Genomic DNA, 19,836 nt, shown 5'->3' with positions numbered 1-19,836 from the left:
ATCATCGTCTTCTTCTTCTTTATCTCCATCTCCTCGTGACCACAGCCACACTGCAGCTGACCTTGTTCACCCATTGCACGTTTGAGCGCAGCGCTATAGCTTTGCGAAAGTATCCTGTTCCGCGGCTTTTCTTTTATATTTCGCAGTTTCTTTAGAACGCGGGGAAAGGAGCAAACTAAGATATTTCGTGCAGAAAACAATTTATTCAGAGTTTTCTGAAGGTTCTCTACATTATTGCATATCACAGTAGGGGCTCCAGTTAATGCTTAAAAAATAACTGAGTAATTAAACATAACTGGCAAATTAGTCAAGAAAAATATAACTATTCTCAATAATTTGGTGCTTGTACGAACATTATGCACCAGGTTTAATTCGCATCCGAAGCGCCTTTTATTTTGAAAACCTTGGCTGAAGTGACGTCGAACGGGCTGTATATCATCATTGGCCCCTCAGAATCCCAACACACGCCTCAGAGAACATCTGGGCTCATTTGCCTGAAACGCTCATTAGACTGTCTTAATTAAGTCGTCTTAATACACGTCCTAACCATTCATGGTTTGCATTGTGAGATACACGAGTCAGCATCCGGTCACGTGATGGCTTTTGCTGACATTAAATGTCGCTGAAGTACATTAAATAAAGCTTCGTAAACCGTACCTTAACAGAAACATCGCAAACAGCCTATATTCACGCGGTCTCGTTTGTATTTCCGTTTTCTTTCTCCAGCCAATAATTAGACTTTTCTAGTTCTTCACTAACTGAATACTCAACTTTGGTAAAAAAAAAAATTATAGGGGACACCTAAGCTTTGCCTTTAAAAGCGTGATGCGGCCGAGCATTTTTGCGTGTGTCCGCTTTTATATAATGTTTTGAAAGATCCGAAACTGGCTCTAAGAACAAATGCGTCTACGTTCATAATTATCTAGAGTAGCGTGTCGTAAAAAAGGAAACGCCCGAATAGAAATTGGCTGACAATTCTTCTGTCCTCTTTCGCAGCGTCTATCCTGTACACTGCCGTGATCAGGGGCAAGGTGGCGCTGCCTTGCGACATCACGCCCCCTTCGGCGGACGACACCGTGGCGCTGGTGCTATGGTACAAGGACGAGGGCCCGGCGCCCATATACACGCTGGACGCGCGCAGGGGTCATGTGGACCAGGCGCGGCAGTCTGCCGTGAGCGAGCTGGGAGCCAGAGCGTACTTCAACATGATGAACCGGCCGGCGTTCCTGCAGCTGGATCCTGTCGAAGAGGAGGACGCCGGGGAGTACCGCTGCCGCGTCGACTTCCGCAAGGCGCGCTCCGTCAACACCGTCATCAACCTCAAGGTCATCGGTGAGTGGAGCGTGCCTCCTTTCTTTGTCAGTGGCGCCATCTGGCATCGTCAAAATCAAATGCAATACGCACTGGCAGTGCGCGCTACGCAGTAGCCTATGCTCCCATTCCCGATATTAAAGTTTATTTCAAAAAGAAGGTATACGTTTAGGATCGGATTCTATTGTAGAAGAAAAACGAAGGGACTTAAGGTGTACTTTTTGAGACCAAAGATACCTAAAGCGAACTATTTGACTTCATTCTTCCGCACACCGAAAGTGCCCAAGAATACGCTGAGACAAGGTCAAAAATATTATGAACTGCGAACTCCATGCCTTGCAGTAGTTTTCGTGCTTTTTATTTTTGTAGCATATGGTAATACATTTAATTGTTCGTATTCAGCATTAATTTTATTTTAAGACAAATAATGTAACCAACGCTCCTCGGCCAGCAAAGTATTGCGACACGGAAAGATTAGCCGCAAAAAAAAAAAGAAAAAAGGTATAGCTGAACAATAGTCATTACTGAAAATAAACTTGCAGTTCACATGCACAAATTATGCCTTCTGTACAAGTTGAAAATGCTGATGACTTTTCGGCAAGAGTCGTTGAGCGCTGCATCATATTTCTCGTCGCTTGCGAAATGTACATGATTGCACAATGGTAAGAACTCCACTCCCATTCCATTCTTTATGGGCATAATTAATGCTGCTTTTCTCATCACCCAGTTTTTAAAATCTTTCGCAATTACCGCGGCTGCTGAGTTACTATACGACGCAGAATATCACAGTCAATTAAAGTATATTAAATGGTGCCACTGGCTAAGGTCGAATTTACCACACACACAAAAAAAAGAAGAAAAGATTGAAAAACGAACATATACTCATTATCATACAGACATAAGCTGCCACATATGTGAAAGACCACTCGACAATGATATAACGCCGCGCTTCAAACAATATGCAGGAAGATGTCTGCGTTGCCTAGGAGTAGCGTGTCTGTCTCGGGATTCAATCGTCCCGGATAGCTGTTCTGATCTCATTTCATCCTCCCATCTCAAATGTGCTGTCTGTATTGGCAGCTCCTGCCAGACTAGGTCATGCCATGTGGTCATGCGACGTCAAGCAACCCGACGATCAGTCAGTTCCCCTGCATGTCACCTGTCAAATATAACCTGCCAAACTTATGCCTGTGATTTTTCGTTCACAATGCCAACACCACCAACGCCAGATTTTCTGGGAAGCGAAGCATTTAGTGATGTCGCGTTAAACACATTGCACCCAAACCTCTGGTCGATCACAGTAATGCGCGCAATCCGGTGCCCAGGAAATGTACCACAAGTAATGCTTGACTCCGTCGATGTGTCACTCTGCCCATTTGGTCACACTGAGACCCGACGACGTCTACTTCAGTGTGTCTCCGAATTGAGAGCCGCGTTAGTAGTAACAAGCTTCATACCAAGCGTTGACCAACGCCCTCCTTTATAGGCTTATAACGAAAGAATCTGGTACCCTTTGCATTTTGTATGGCTGTCCTTCGCTGCATGCCTTACAGCAACGGTCGCTCCTCACCCAGTTCCTCAAGGATGTACTTAAGGCGGTGTCGAGCATAGTACGCAGGACATTATATATTTATTCCTATTTCTCATCGGCAACAAAGAAATCAATCGGCTTTCTCTTCAAAGTGTAATGTTGGGAACTGTTCTTTTCTTCTTTCATTTTTATTCTATAGATAATAATCACAAGCTAATCCAATTCAGCCGTATCAGAGCAAATGCAAGGCAAAAGAAAAGAACTATGCATAACGGTGACAGTACAGTACATCTCCAGATGTCTTTTTTTTTTTTTTCGTTTATGAAAACGGCTGCTATAAAGCAATTGCGTGACTTGGTGAGTAGTAAAGCATTTTCGATTATTAATTTACGCTATGAGATAGAGAGCATCACAAAGTGCTTAAGAAGCAAATTTCGCGTACACAGCCAAGAGACTGCTGCGAGGAATCGTCACGTTCATTTACGTACGCAGCAGCTTCCACGAAGGTTCATTAACCATTCATTATGCCTCTAGCTAGTCATATCAACAAGAAATGGCAACTGTTCTGTTACAAAAGCACCGGATTAATAACTTGTGCAGTCTGAGAAGGATGCAATTACTAAGGCTGTGTGCGCAGTCATACAAAAAAAAAAAAAAAACAAGATGCTCACTAATGTTCTATGAATGCGTTATATAAGGGGCAGAATAATGGTTGCCCCTTGCGAGCTACTAGCGATTAGTTGAGGTAATCATCACTGACGACACAGCTATTTAAGTTTCGTTATTATTATTATCGGGCGTGACTTGTACCAGATAACTTAAAAAGAGAAATACTTTTCTTTCACAATATTTTGCATCTGTGTGTGCAAGTCTGCTTTACTGATTTTACATGCCCTGGCGTGGTCTTAGAAAGGGTGCATGAAGTATGAGTACTAACTATGTAATGAAATAACTTGTGCGACTATTTGGTTTAGCCATCCAAGAGTTACGGCGTAGCGTAGTATAGTATCTTTGGGCTTGGTTGAGAACACGTTCGACAAAGGTCAGACCGTGTGAAAAAAGGGAGAATGTATTAACGTGTCTGCCGCAGAACAGACCTTCGTCGTACACACACACACACGCGCGCGCGCGCGCGCGCACATACATACATACATACATACATACATACATACATACATACATACATACATACATACATACATACATACATACATACATACATACATACATACATACATACATACATACATACATACATACATACATACATACATACATACATACATACATACATACATACATACATACATACATACATACATACATACATACATACATACATACATACATACATAATACATACATACATACATACATACATACATACATACATACATACATACATACATACATACGTACGTACGTACGTACGTACATACATACATACATACATACATACATACATACATACATACATACATACATAATACATACATACATACATACATACATACATACATACATACATACATACATACATACATACATACATACATACATACATACATACATACGTACGTACGTATGGGTAAGGGAACAAACGCAGGTCATTGACGTCATAATCGAAACCAAGGAGAAGAAATGGGCATGGGCAGGTCATGCAATACGAAGGCAAGATAATGGCTCCGGTGGGATAGACTGGATTCCAAGAGAAGACAAGCGCAGCAGGAGTTGGAACAAAGTTACTTGAACGGATGAGATTAGAAAGTTTGAGTGGGTTATGCGGATGCACCTGACACATTGACTGCGTCGACTGGGAGATGGAAGAGGTCTTTGCCAAGCAAAGTGTGTAGCAAGGCTGGTGGTGATGGTGATTATGATGATGATGATGATGGTAGTGGGAAATTTATCCCTCGGTACCCTTGGATCTTGGCTCAGACACACAACCCTTCATTACGGTAGGCACCGTAGGACGGTTTGGTTAAAGTGGTGTTTTATATCAACGTCGCGTAGCATTTCACATAATTTTGTAACAGGCGACTGTATGCGCATGAGCGCTTGCTCGAAACTAGACGCACAAATACGGAATTAGTGACTGTGCGAAAAGCAAAATGAATTCACGCTGAGAAGGATTCCCAAGAGTACGAGGATGCCATTAACGTTGTCGCGTGGTACTCTTAAACGAAGCTAAGTATATGCCCCCCCCCCCCTCTTTTTTTTTTCTTTCCATCTGGTCTGCTAGACGTCTGCGATATAATATGTGTAGCTTGCAAAGGACGTAAATCTCTATTTGATTAGAGCCCTTTACGAGAGGCACCAGCATGTCTCGCTAATCGTTACATTTTCTTTTCACTCGTAAGTCACGAAAGAAAAGCAAAATAAAAAAGTTGCGATAATTAGAAGTCTGCTCCTATTTCCCACTTAGGACCTAGCCTAGAACGTTGGCTAAGAGCATAGCGATACCTATCATATAACCGAAAAAAAAAATGGCAGACAAGTGCATTGTGCTGCCCCGTTATGACAGTCGGGCACAGGAGGGATGTAGTGGGTAGCTCTGGTCTTTAGAGCATTTCAAACTGCCAAGACCGGGGATGGTCTGCCTGTTTATCAGTAGTTATCCCTGGTTATCCGCGGAGACGGTCTCCTTGGTTATCCATGAAATTGCAGCAGCTTTACCTACTAAGGAAGACGCGGGAGCGCCAAAGCTCTTTTGGCGCATGGTTAATGCGATGATATATAAAGCAGTCCTCGCCAAATAAAACCTATATCAGGTTAGCTCTCGTCCTATTCAATTTCTACGTCCGTGTATTTTTTTTTTTTTTACACTCATATGTCTTCCTGAATGTACGCTAACACGCACAGCTACAAGTACTTCTCAGCTTTCACTACCTTTACTCCCGCCTAGCGTGGGCAGGATTTTCAGCTCTCTTTTTGCCAGATAATTTTTTATTGTCGCTGCGGGCAACATGCAAAGCTCAGTTATAAACACAGCGAAATTTTGTGCAGATTTTCTGCAAAGGCCATATATAAAGAGCGAACAAAGGACATTGTCCCTCAGAGCAGCGATCCAAAACTGTATACTAACCTTATTTTAGCGCCACAACTTGTTAGTGAGCTGACAACAACGCGTGAGTCAAACACATACTTCCACCTTCGATTCCTTATGCCGCATAACAAGGTCAACTTTCACTATCGTGACAAGTTGGACAAGCTGGTAGGTATTTTTTATTGCAGAAATTAGCCATGACAAACCCACAGAAAGACGACAGCCTAAGCCCTCACTCAGTTGAAATTTTATTGGGCTAAATAAAGTGTTTTCTTCATTATCATGGTGAGAAAGAGCAACATGTTTACAGGGCAAAGGAAAACAACCATCAGCGTAGCTGCACACAATTATCAAGTTAAGTAAACACGGACAAAATAAAAAAGAAGGGGAAAAGCGAACAAAGACGAGGAAAACTAAGAAGTTCCAAATCAGTCGAAAACACGAGGCGCTGGTTATGTTCTATCAAGAAATGCAATATAATCTGACGTGAGCGCGGTTGAGAGCTGCTGATAGAGGAGCTATTTCATTTTTCAGTATATTTCCTTCAAGTACTGTGTCGATTGGTTTCGACAGGTGATACGTGAGGCTCAACCTGGGCGTTCAGTGCCTTTTCTCGGTAAGCTCTCAGCTGCTTATACAGTGGCCAGCCGTTTTAATGCTGCTCAGTTCCCAAAGAATTCTTACTAACAAAAGTATAGCACATCATAACGGCAGCAGAACAGTAACGATAAGAAAGGATATAATACCAAGTAGTGTACGGGGTGCCAGATGACAGTACAGGCCTTGAACGATTTTGTGGCATTAGCAAAAAAGATGCATAAATAGAATTTTCCATACGCAATTAAGGACATGCCGCTCACTGCTGTCACTGACCATAAATATATCTACCTACTAATAACTCATCAATGTAGGGAGAACGCCCACGTAGATGGGATTACTTCAACAGCTCTAAAACGGCTTCTTTTACTGGACAGCTTTTACGATTAGCGCTTCAAGCTAAACTACTAGATGATAACCGATTAACCACATTTTTTCTCGAATATGCTTATGTCGTTTTGTTCCCTCGTAATAATCAAAATTTCACTTGAACCCAACAGTGTGAAGCTAGTATTTAACAAATATGAAACAACTCATTAATCAACTGAAATAATGAAAAGAAAGGAGTATAAACACTGCAAACTTGAGCTAACTCTCGCGGCTTAAAGCTTATTCGTCAACTAGTTCATCGCCAGCCAGCATCGGACGCTGCTAAATATATTTCTTTTTCTGAAGCAAGAGTAACTTTTCATAAACATGTGCATACGCTTAACGATCATCACTTTTACCCTGACTACTTAAATACTGATGTTTCCATTTACTAATTAGTGAGTAAAGCAATTTAAATCCTACAGATATTAACAGTTTATTATTGAGGGCACTTATGCTCCGCCTTTAGCTGTATGACGCGACTGCCTTAATGGCTGTAGCCTGCGGCTCCCATTGTGGATCCTCGTTGGAGTACGCGCTTGATCACTGACCCCTTAAAGTGTATCTCTGTTATCTCATGCATATGCATAGCACACAGGCAAGTGTGACGTGCCAATTCATGTGAAGCATCGACATAGATATCAAGCCCCGCGGCAACCGAGCCGTACGAGCATGCCTGCGGGGCCAATGTCTTACTCCTCCCACCAAGCTTAGCCGTGTCACGTGGTTTCGTGACGTCACAGAAACCGGCGACCAGTCAATGCGCGGCCATGCCACCTGCCTACTACTACCTGTCAGGAGCATGTCGGTGGATTTTCACATATAAGGCTGGCAGGCCGACACCAACTTTCCTCGACAGTGCGGCCTTAAAGCTGTTGCGTTAAGACGGAGGGAAATATTTGCGCCAGCTGTTGTATCTGCAATCGAATGCTGAAGCATCTGAGCTGAGGGGTATAGCTTTTTAGGGTTTGATTAGTTAACGCTAGTACTTCTGTTTTAGCTTTGTGTTCGTTTTGATTAACTTGCTCGCCTATATTGAGGGTATCGATTTTCACACTTTATCCCTCCTATTACGACCTCTTGCAAAACATTTCAACTGAAGTTAGTATTAATAATCACTAATTATGCAGTCAGCTAAGCAGTCAGTGATCCATGAACCGAATTGTCAGGCGCTGGCTATGTAGCTAATATTCAGTTGATGCAGTTGGCCACGGGCCATCGCAAGTTTACATACTCGCCTTGTAAAGTTGCGAAATAAAGATACATACATTTTCTTTCGGCATGCTTATTTACATGCTTAAAAATAGCGGCGCCTTCCGCTGACAGCCCTAATTTCTGCTCCTGCTTCTTTCTGGACCGCATGTCATGGCGAAAAACTTACCTAAGGTGAATAACCACGACATCCATATCATGATTACCGCTAAATATGCATTTATTTACCCGAGTGCGTCATTGCGTCGTTTTATAGCTCCTTGTGTGTCTTCATTGTGCTCTATAAAAAATAACTGAGGCTGTACGCAAAACGTTTCGCAAGACCCGAGTACTTCCATTATTTTTTCACTTTTTTTTTTTTTCAATGCGACGATCTGATCTTAGGTGGCCGTCTGCATGTCAGTTAGAGAAAGATGCAACAACAAAATAGGCGGCAGCGCGTCTAGGTCATAGGCCTCAAACATAAGGCCCACAGGCCGAATGCGGCTCGCGGAGTGGTATCATGTGGGCCACCGGCTCCAAAAATTTCGGCCTTTGTTAGGAAAGCAGCTGCCACCTTCGCAAGTCGGCTTTACCACCAGACTCCTCTTCATTCTTAACTCAACCAAAAGGACTCGTCCCCAGACGGTACACACTCTTTTCCGAAATGAAAAAAGGAATTGACCCCTTAATCTGCGCGAACTTTGGACGGACGTCATCTTGCGGCAAGAGCAAGGCGTCAGACAACCCGCCCTCTCTTTCATCTCCAAATCCACTTTTCTTCTTCGTAGGATAAGTTAGTGCTGTACCGTTCCACTAGCTCTCTCCAAGCGTACGTCCGGCATTTGGTCAGAATTCAGAAAGAATTGAAGTGTGTGTGTGTGTGTGTGTGTGGTAGGGGGGAGCCACTGGGAAGAAGATAGGTTGGTTGATGTAAATATATTGCATTACTATTTAATGGTCTTTCTTTTTTCCTTTTCTATTCGGACTTACAGGAAGCAGAACGAATTGATTCGACATTGTAACTCGTCGATCGTATAAAGGTTAACGAACGTACAAAAAAGGGAACTCAGATACTTGTACCGCTTGGGTCTTTCATTTTTCTCAGCATTTGGTTTTCCCCTCGAAACCTGCAAAATTCGACACGTGCAATGGCTTTTCCAGCGCCGCTTGCATAATAAGGAAAGGGCTGTTCTTTGCTTGCAAACTCCTGTGTCGATCTCGGTCGTACCTTGCTGGAGAAGTATGCACCAAAAGAACCGAAGGACTATCGCCGTGGGACAGTTGCGTAAATATTGTACTTTGGAATAAGAACTTCGCGCCGAACGCGTACTTGAGCCCTCGGACGCATAGAAAACGAATGCCTTGGAGACGAACCAATTACGACCTGGCAGCTCGTCTGACACCGAAAAAGGATTTTTAACACATGTAACACAAAGTAGACCTCGGAATTTCGAAATTGCAACAATAAGTCGTGTTTCAGAACATTTCGTACCGTCCTTTTTCTCTTTCTCTTTGGCCCCGCCAAGCCCGTGGCCTACGTCACTAGAAGCTCCGATCAGCGATAGACGGGCAAGTAGAAAAGCAGAAAATGAAACAAAACGTTACATAATAGGATCCAAATAAAGAACATTGAAAGCAGCTTTGACTGAGAAGTTCATTCGCTAAAACTTTTCGCGTACTCATTGCATGTTAAGGACTTCAGTTTCAAAGAAGTGTTTGCTTCTTCGAAAGAGAAAAAGAGAAAGAATGCGTTAAAACTTTTGGCGCCATATCAAATTGAAATTTTGCTTTGCAGTTTAACAATAGAAGTAGCTTGCATGCGTCAGTCTGTCTGCGTATTTCACTTTTCTTTCCCTTGGCATTTCCGAATTCGTTATTTTTGAATTGGCACACCACCACATTACATTTTACGGATTGATATATATATATATATATATATATATATATAATAGCTTTTACGCCGTTTCTAAACATGACCAGGCTCATTTTACTAACGTTTCGACTGGAGACCAGTCTTCATCAGAAGACTGTATATAATTAAGAAGATGTCTGTATAAATTAGAAAGAAGACTGTTTAATTTAGTTCTCATTTATTAGCTTGACTTAACCATGCTTTGTTACACTCCCCGCATTGTTTTAATACCCAGAAATGCAGGGCTGACGTGTTTTTCTAAGAAAAGCCCATACCTGACATATAAATTTTAATTAAAGTTATTATTCATGTTAAGTGCGTATTCTCGTAAAAGGCATTCTCTAAATTTAAAACCTTCATCGCGCTCTGCCTACCTTCCTCGCCAAGAAAAAAAAAATACCTTCTTGAAAGAAATAAATCACAAGGCTGACTGTCCTAGGAATTCTTTTTTTTTTTTTGCAATTGATTGGGACATCATATTGGCCGCCATTAATCAAGTCACGTGCTGTTCACTTGCTGTACGTACAAAAGCTACTTATAGGATTTCATACATGCTCACACAGTGCGTTCGTGTAAGCTTATTTCAATATATCAGATATCGGCATTTCATTTCGTAACCAATGTATAGCGTTATTGTACGCTTCGATGGCAATGCTTTATTTGAGTCGATCAGGGACCAAGAACGTTGCACCGTTTTTCGGCAGATAATGTGATGTTAAATGTCATATTCAAGTAGTCCTTGCTATATGAAGCAATCGCGGGGAGCCAAACGGTACAAACGAAAACTGGTGTATAAAACGCTGAATACAGAAGAGGAGGGAGAAAACGTCCCTGCCGGGCCATGCATCTTTCCTTCATTTGCATGACAAAGCATGGTGTTGCAATCACACCAGCTCACGACCGACTAATACGTTCTTTCACTGCTCGAAAACGGTGCGGACTCGAGCATTTTCAAAAATAAATTATTCATGGGGCTCTTATAGACGACAGTAGAAGTAAGGTAAGGTTAAGCGCAGAGTAAACACAAGGGGAGCTTTTCACGCGCTCTTGAACGGGTGAATCTTTAGACCACACTCAGAGCTGACTGCCTTGGTTCCGCTGTTTGAATAGGGTAGTGTCGAGTGCATAATGGGCTAGCTACATGGCGCTAACAAATTAGCGAAGTAACTTTGTTTTTTTTTTTTTTTTTTTTTGAAGTCGCCGCGCACACAGGCAATTTTGAATAGGCGCTGGATGTAACGAATTCCTTACGTTTCATGCTGTTTCGCCATTGAGATGGAAATTGTGCATTTTCGTTTCCTTTATTCTCGGATTAATCTTCCCTGCAGCACGAAATCCCGATGCAAATGTCAGCATGAGCGAAATGCATCAGCACAAAAGCCTTTCTTTGCGCTATCATATATTTTGCTCGCGCTATGCATCCTTCTTGCGAAATATGCATATACTCACCGAAGCGGCCAGATAAAAAGAAGTTTTCTACGCAGCCCAAGAACCTAAGACGAAATCTGCAATACAAAGAAAGCGAGAGAACGAATGCCTTTCTTCGATGTGCGAAATATCGTTGGGCTCACCTTTATTTTTCCTCCTTGCGCGCGTCGTCTTGCAATACGCTGGCCGTGCATTCTTTTCGCATGCGAGAAATCATAGATCTCTGATTCCTTTCTTGTTCCCCCGGAGGCTGATTTATCTCGATGGAGCGCGCGTCGGCACAAGCGTTGGCATGCGGTCAAATATGTTCGCGGGCACCCACTTCTCGCAGCGCCGCTTCCCGTCTACCCGTTGTACAGTGCTTGGAACAGCGCCTGCTAGACGAGCCGCGATGCACACAAAAGGAAAACACATTCGCAACAATCATCCGCGCAGTAGTTGGACATGGGCACCATGAGCTTCCTGCTCTTTGGAGGCCGAACCATCAGAGCGATATGCGGCGTGTCTGTCACGGCAAACTGCTCACGCGGCCATCGAAGGAAATAAAATAAAAAACGGGAAAAGAGGGAAACGGAGAAGAATCATCTCGCCGTAATTGATGATGACTGGCATACACGTTCGGAGGAACCGCGCCGTCTTAGTTTCCCAGGCCAGCCGCGAATGCAGGCAAGAAGAGCAAAGCAGGGACAAGAAAAGCACATTTCGATCATTAAGGTCGCACGCCTTCCGCTGCGCGCTTTGCTTTGCCTTTCATCCTCATTTTATTGCGAGCTTCCTTTTTCCCGCTGTGCTTCTAGCTTGTACTTTGCGTGCTCGTTTGGCTTTGATATCGCTTATGTCAGCATGCACAGCCGCAGTTTGTGTTAAGAAAACATATACGCGCATTTTCTGGGTAAAACGAAAACAGAGTAGGGGCAAGGAAGGAGATGGCGAGGGGGGTGGAGCCTTTCGCGACGTGCCGCAGAAGGCTGTTATTGCAGCGCCTCTTCGCTGGGCTTTCTTTAACGATCCGCGCCATGGACGTGCTTTGTGGATGAGGCGTCTTTGGCGGTGCCCCACAGACCCCTTCCTTGCCTTCTTCTGACGATCGGCGGCCATTGTGCTGCTACACATTTTTCTTCCTTGGGAGAGTCTTTTGTGGGATGTTAGAAAACTTGCGGATTCTGTCAAAATTTTCCCTTCTTCTCCGAGCTATCCCTTCCCTCGGTCATGTCGCTCCCGCCCCCTTTCTTCTTAATTTGTCGTGTTTGAAAAGGCCGACTTGGTTCCGTAATTTTCCCATCCTCCAGGATTCGCTTTTTCTTCTCAGCTGATTCATCTATCTACCTCGTTTCATTGTGCATTCTTTTTTTCTGCCGTCTCTTGTTCGGAGGGTTCGCTCCTCCCATTATGCGGTAACCTTTAATAATCAGCCCTTTTGACTTTTATGCATGCCTTAGCAGGGAGCTCTTCCAAGATTCTCGCTTGCTTCGTTTTCTTTCTTTTCTCGTTTTTTCATGTACTTTTGTACCATCGCTTCTCTCGGCATCTAGCGCACTTTAGCCCCTGGCAAGCTGCCTGTTCAAGAGCACGTATGTAGTCAGTCTCACGTTGCATACACAGAACGCTGCAACGCTTGCGAGCGCCTTCCTTTGCCTCGTACTCGCCTTCGGGGAATGCTGTAATGCCGATTTCGTGTTCAGTGTTTCCGAAAAGGGGTAGAAGAATAATGCCCTCAAGAGGTATGCTGGGTTCGCTCTCCCCTCCTCTTTTTTCTCCTCGTTCTTTTTGCGGAGTAAGCCTGTGGGCGAGGTGGAGAAGCTCGATGAGCGTGCACGTGTGCGTACACGGACAATGTACTCCGGCAGCAAATGCTGCTACAGCGCCACGTCATTAGGCTGGTATTCGTGCTTTACCGGAAAAAGGAGAAGAGTGCATTTATTTTTCTTTGCCCCGTGACCTTCCTCCTGCAGCGCACTGCCGGGCGCTTGCCGTGGTGTGGGAAAAGCCGACTGAGAGAGGAAGATTGCTGAGCCTAGGAAGAAAAATGGGGAGAGGATAAGGGAAGGGAACATGGTTGCGGAGGCGGGTACTGGGAAAATGAGATTTTTCGCACCGTTGCCCGACGGCCAAGAATTTGCGCAGAACTGGGGAAGAGAGTCGGATCTCGGTGGATGTGGGGGCCTCCATTCCCCGCCCGCCATGGTGGCCACGGCACGGTGGTCGCCATGGCTGCACGAAGACCCAGAGCTCGCGGCCTGCGGTGCGGGCTCGTTCGAACACAACCCCAGCGACGAAGGCGACGTTCGAGGTGAGAACGGTAATTAAATTGGGCCACGAGAGAGGGCACACAGCACATTCGCTGCTACTTCTTTCCCTGTTGTAGTGCTTCTTCAAGTAATGGCGCTTCCTCCTTCTCTTCTTTCCCGGACTGCCGAATATTCTTCTTCTTGGACTCGAGACCAGCTCTCGTCACAAGCAACCGCATCGCTCCGGGAGTAAGCAGTGAAGGGTAAACTGCACATCTAGCCACTCAGCCCTGGAGACCGATAAACACGCAGGGAACTTAGCGAAGAGATCTGGAAGCACGACGCAAGTGCATAAGTGTGCGCCGTGGGCGGAATTCTTGAAACTTGGAGGGAGAAGAAGCGAATAAAGATGGCTGCACTTGAGAAGAAGCAAGTAGTTACACAGAAAAAGTTTTTGGTTCGCCAGAAACGCTCTTGTTCTTCGAAATCTCTAATCGTTGTCGTCCCGACGTCGTTGCTTAATCGGAGCAGTCTGCTTGGAACAGCGTCGCAGTCTGCTGCGGTTTCTCATCCACTGCACTTTTCAACAAGGTCTGAGTACAAACTTACTGTGACAGTGTTTTTTGAAGCTTGTTTAGCGCATACTGCTATGTGTTCGTGGAAAAAAGCCTTCCCGTAGATTTCTTTTTCGTCGAAAAATGCATCGGAGGTCTGCTCACATGTGTCGGTATATGACACATTATTTTGTAGTCATGATGAAGAGTGAAGACAAAAATATACGACGTGTTGAGAGACGTGCAAATAGGTTGATTTTTTTTTTCGCTTCCTTTATATTATGTGATTTTGCTTTTAACACACACTTTGTTTTTGAAGTACATTTCACTTGATTTGCGAAGGAATTATGAGTCGTCAGAATTTTTTTTTCTTTGTAAGTGGTTGTTTGGTTGGAGCCACTGTTTGTGATTTCATTCATTGTTAACATGACGGACCTTTCAAGATGCTTATTCTGACGACGAACGGATCTACGCGGAACGTCATAGCGGGGAGAGCAAAAATGAATTTAATCGCAATGAATTTTTGACGGCACTTATCTGAATAACCACATTAACTTGCCAAGATAAAGAAAATTAAATTGCGCTCGCGCGACACTTCGTTCTTTCCAGTACTTGTCAATGGGCTGATTGTTACTTTGTTGACATAATGCTTCCACCCACTCCTTTGCTTTTGATGTAATACTTAGGATTCACAACAGGGTAAAATGATAAGGAAACAAGACTAAATAGACAAAAAGAGAAAATTTAAAGCCCGAGATCAAAACGGACGTCCACTTTCAGTGCACGAAATGGAGGCAAAACGTATAGTGTGGCATGCGCAAGCGTTTCGGCTTGAAGCCGTTTACAGTCGGATTATTCAGTACTTCTTCACACATGTTTTTAGCGATAGTAGTTTTTGAGTGCTAAATTTCATTTGTTAGGGGAGCTGAGATGTCAGGAGCATCCTAGGCATACGTTAGTCTAGTATGCGCGTCACTGCGGCCCGTCCGCAATACTAAATCTAAAGAAATCTGTTCCATACCACTCATCTTTCCGTGAATATATCTGTTGCAAGTCTCAGCAATCATGGCAGATACATTTTCGTTTTTAGTGAACGTGCTGATTTAGCCACAGATTATGTGCCGATCCTTCAAAGTTTTCAAAACGCGCATGCAATAAGTCTGAGGCGCCAACAGTGGCGGTAGAAAGGGAACATTGATTAGAACCAAGTCAGTTCAGTTCAGGCGTTCAGTCGTGTCCGACTCTTCGTGACCCTATGGACCATGTCACGCCACGCTTTCCGGTCTCTCACTATCTTCTTAACATCACATAGCTTCATCTGCAATGCCTCGAGAATGCCATCTAACCATCGCGTTCGCTGCCTACCGCTTCTCCGGCGACCCTCAACCTTTCCCAACATCAAATCTTTCTCCAGCGACTCCTCTCTTCTCATCAGATGACCAAAGTAGCTGAGCTTTAACTTTAGAATTTGACCCTCCAATGAGCAGTCAGGGTTTATGGTCGACAATATCGACTGATTTGATCTTCTGGCAGTCCAAGGAACTCTTAAGAGTCTTCGCCAGCACCACAATTCAAACGCGTCAATTCTTCGGCGGTCAGCCTTTTTCACAGTCCAACTCTCGCATCCATACATCACAACTGGAAAGACCATAGCACGGGTTATACGGATCTTGGTTGGCAGACTAATGTCTCTGCTCTTTACTAGGCGGTCAAGGCTAACCATTGCTCTCTTTCCCAGAAGCAGGCGTCTCCTAATTTCATGGCTGCAGTCTCCTTCCGAGGTAATCTTGGCGCCCAAGAACAGAAAATCTGTCACAACTTCCACTTCTTGTCCATTGATGCTCCAGGACTTGATAGGGCAAGACGCCATGATCTTCGTCTTTTTAATGTTCAGTTTAAGCCCAAGTACTTCTTCACACATGTTTTTAGCGATAGTAGTTTTTTAGAACCAAAGCGTCGTAATAATTTTCAGGTACGATTACAGGAAGGAGACTCGCATTTCTAAACGGGAGCTTGAGAAATGAGAGGTTCATATCGATCGAACAAGCGCTACTACACATTCATCTGCTCCTTTATATTTTCTTCTACGCTGTCGTTGCATGAAACTTGGCCATTTTCAGTTACCCTGTCTTTTTTTAGCTTCTTTCGTTGTGACTGTCTGTGTCGTGTTTCACCACCATGAGCCAGAACGCCTCTAAGACGCTCTGGCAGGGAAAAACGACGGTCCCCGCTTCCATCGAGGAGGATCATTCACGTGTATATTCTCGGAGCATTAGGCTGATACGCTGGCTCTACACTTTTAAGAACCGAGGTGGCACCCTAAAGAGGATTGACAAAAAGACTGAAAAAAAAAAAAAAAAAAAAAAAAAAAAAAAAAACAAGCAGCGCGCCAGGGCCGCTTCTAGATATTTATTGCTGATCGTAGGCTTATTTGCCGTCGGACTCGCTAGCACTTGGGATATGTCACACTGAACACGCTTATGCAGCAGGTTTTCTCCCAAAACAGCGCTCGCAGAAAATGACGACGTTCCCCGGCTAGCTGCTCTGTCGACACAACTGCTTCCTTCAGTACTCCGCGTAGTCCGAAAAGATCTGGCGGCTCGTGTCGCAACGCTCCACTCGGTTCATTTTAAACGCCTCTCAGGTTTCGCAAAGCCCTCCATGCATCACTTGTCGGTGCAAAAAAGATCCATCTCATAAAGCACCGCACGGCAAGCACGAACGCGCAAATGTATTATTAATCAAAAATTATTCCTCATAAAAGAGGGGGAAAATGCACCACGAAGTGCTGGAGCCTGTTCTTGGAATGGGAAACCTGATATATTTAATATGTACGCTCTTTCTGACATTACAGCAACTGCCGCCAATGCGCATTCTGCCCTTCACCTTTCCCAAATATTTTTAAACCTGGGTTCATAACTGAGCTCGCTGGTACATACTTAGGTCTTTTTGTTGCAGCAGATTAAAAAAAAATAACAGGGATGCAGAAAAAAAAAAAGCAACTTGTTCTCGTTCTGTGTGCTTTTTTTCTGGGTCTCCGTTCTTTTTATTCTGCTGCAACAAAAAAAAAAATACCCTGAATTTTAAACCTGCACTGGGACAGAAAGTTTTTACTTATAAATACTGCACGTTAATGCAGGTTTAATAATGGCTGCGTTTAGGCGAGTTGGTTAGCCATGCTGATTGTGAAAGCGCTCGTTCGTCTGTCTTTCTGCTGTTCGTGTTCTCTTTTTTGTGTGTGTGCGTGTGCTTTCACGATCAAAATGCAGGTTTAATGACGCGATATTCCACCTCTAGAAAAAAGGTTGACTAATAAGGGACTGTGTCATTTATTACTAACACTATCATTGCATCACAGATTCAAAGAAAGCTGAAGCACGGAATAACGGGTGCGGATTGCCTTAGTCTCAAATTCAACTCGATCGATTCTACTCTTCTCGATATCTTTCTCCTTTAATTTTTGTTTTGTGTCTCCCCATGCGACAGTGTGGTAGTATAAGAAAACATTCATAGTGATTAAGAACAAGGAGCGGTGCCATTTCGTTGCATTTCAGCCAGAATTGATGCTTATTTTGTCTGCGTGCCTGCTTTACGCCACTCCTCCCAGTTTTCCCTGCTCTGTTTCTTGGTGCGTTTTATAAGAGACGGCAGCACCACGCACTTGAGCTACACTGTTTATGCGAGGTTCGACTGTCACTGAGACGCGGCTTTGAGTAATACATTGTTTCGTGGTGGCATGACAAGCAAATGGAACACGGTGACACAACAGAAACAGAACGGCGTGATGACATGACGATGAAATATGTTTTAATGGCCATCGGGCCTAGCGCGAGTACACCGCCCCGCGCCACTGCCCGCTTCGTCGTCTTCGTAGCATGACCCGGGGCCATCAAGCGATCGTCCCAATCGATTGCTTGTAATCCAATGCATGATGTGACAAATTAATACAAGCGGAGGTCTCGGAGATGAAATGCTTGCCACCACAAAGAGTATACACGCATTGGTTGAAATGCACAAATTGAAGACCACTATGCCAGACTGGATTTCAAGAGTCGAACCACTATGCGAGCTGAAGGAACTTTAACTTGACAAAGGCAACTCGTATGAGCCTGCCGGCTTCTGTATTAACAGTGTCATGCTTGTGGTAACCGCTATGCTGTGAGCATTCTGTTTGTAGCGCGTTTTCGTTGGTTTTGTTTCGTGTTGGTGATGACCGGCAATAAAGAAAAAAAAAGCCACAATGAATGCGAAATAGGATGAATGTTCGCCTTTGAGAATCAGGTCCAACGTTCACCATTTGAAGAAGGCCAAGGCACCTGGACACGCCGGACGGCTTGGGCGGGGGGGGGGGGGGGGGGGGGGGGGCTGTCTTCGCTCGAGTCGTCGTGAGGTCGCTTCGTCGTGGGGTTGGTCGGGTCGGCTTTGGGCTCTTCCTGGTCATCGTGTGTTGTGGTCAGGGCTGGGGACGGGTTTAGGGAGAGCGGCTGGTCGGATCTGAGCAGAAAGAACTGGGCGGATCTGTACGGCGATCTCCACGGGTTTTCGGCCGACGGTCCCGGCTTACAGATGGCGTCGATGCTCCAATGCGAGGATGGGGATGACCAGCGCCTCCAAACAAATGTTACGTGGTGGCATGGCAAATGATGGAACACAGCGACTCAACAGAAACAGCACGACGTGATGACATGACAGCTGGCCTAGCGTGACCACTCCGCCCCGCGCCACTGCCCGCTTCGCCGTCTTCGTAGCAATATCATTGGCGGTTGGCGGGAGCTTCTAAGGTGTCAGAAAGCCCAGTAGTATAACAAGCAAACATTATACAGAATACCCAGTGCATTGGGATCATTAAGTGAACGATTAGTACGATAACAACGACGGATCTAATTCCGCACAAAATGCTGTCGAGCCAGCTGTTCTACCCCAGCGAATCTCTGTCGGGCGAACCATTGAGATAATCTACACAGCATTTTTATTGGACAAAGCTCTCAATACTACGGGGACATTTCCGGATGGTAGTTATTTGCAAAATATATTACTTGCAACTGAAAGAATCATTCCAACCTTTTTACCTGCATTGTAGTGAAAAAGAAAACTCTGACAGGCGCAATCGCTAGGTCATTCTAATCTTTGCCACCATGTCATCAGTGCAGCCAAGTACAGTTTTATTAGTCAAATGCCGCTCGAACTCGATATTACATTTAACAACGCAGGCACGCACAGACGCCCTCCCGTCCACTGGCTCACTCCCTGACTCGCATTCACGCAATCCCTTTGATTGCATTGCTTACTTTTTTTCTTTTTTTTTTTTTTACTGACTCATTAACACCTTCCCCCCTTTGCACGCAATTTGTCCTTCAGTAGTTCCGACCATCAAAAATATGCCTTTTTGCTGCCATTTCAGTGTAGCTGTTTAAAGTCAGGGAGGAGAGAAATTGTCAAATTTTCAGCCTTTTATGTAGTTTGTTGTCGAGGCGTTATATGCAGCCTCAATAAAAAGGCTTGTCAAAAGCACGAATGGCGGACCGCCGGTGAGTTTCGTAATATGCATTGATGGCTTCCTAACTGGACGGCTTGTTCTTCAGTTGCGTCATCGTGGCATCCTTAAGTGGATCGATATTGCTCCTTTTCTTCGCTCAAGATACCTAGTAATGAAATATTCCTCAGAG

At 44.4% G+C, this 19,836-nt stretch overlaps 1 protein-coding gene across 1 annotated transcript in view; it reads left to right on the top strand.

The window, feature by feature from the left end:
- The window catches only part of LOC146185721 (protein turtle homolog B-like), a 149,465-nt gene that overhangs the window by 29,626 nt on the left and 100,003 nt on the right, over positions 1-19,836 (top strand). Inside the window, exon 2 of the mRNA XM_084607902.1 lies at positions 997-1,332. Coding sequence (XP_084464028.1) covers positions 997-1,332 — 336 coding nt within the window. The remainder of the gene's footprint in view (positions 1-996; positions 1,333-19,836) is intronic.

Source organism: Amblyomma maculatum, chromosome 6, assembly GCF_055883805.1.
Source record: "Amblyomma maculatum isolate TAMU_Amacu chromosome 6, ASM5588380v1, whole genome shotgun sequence".
NCBI classification, from domain to species: domain Eukaryota; kingdom Metazoa; phylum Arthropoda; class Arachnida; order Ixodida; family Ixodidae; genus Amblyomma; species Amblyomma maculatum.
This window is presented reverse-complemented; position numbering and strand designations above follow the sequence as displayed.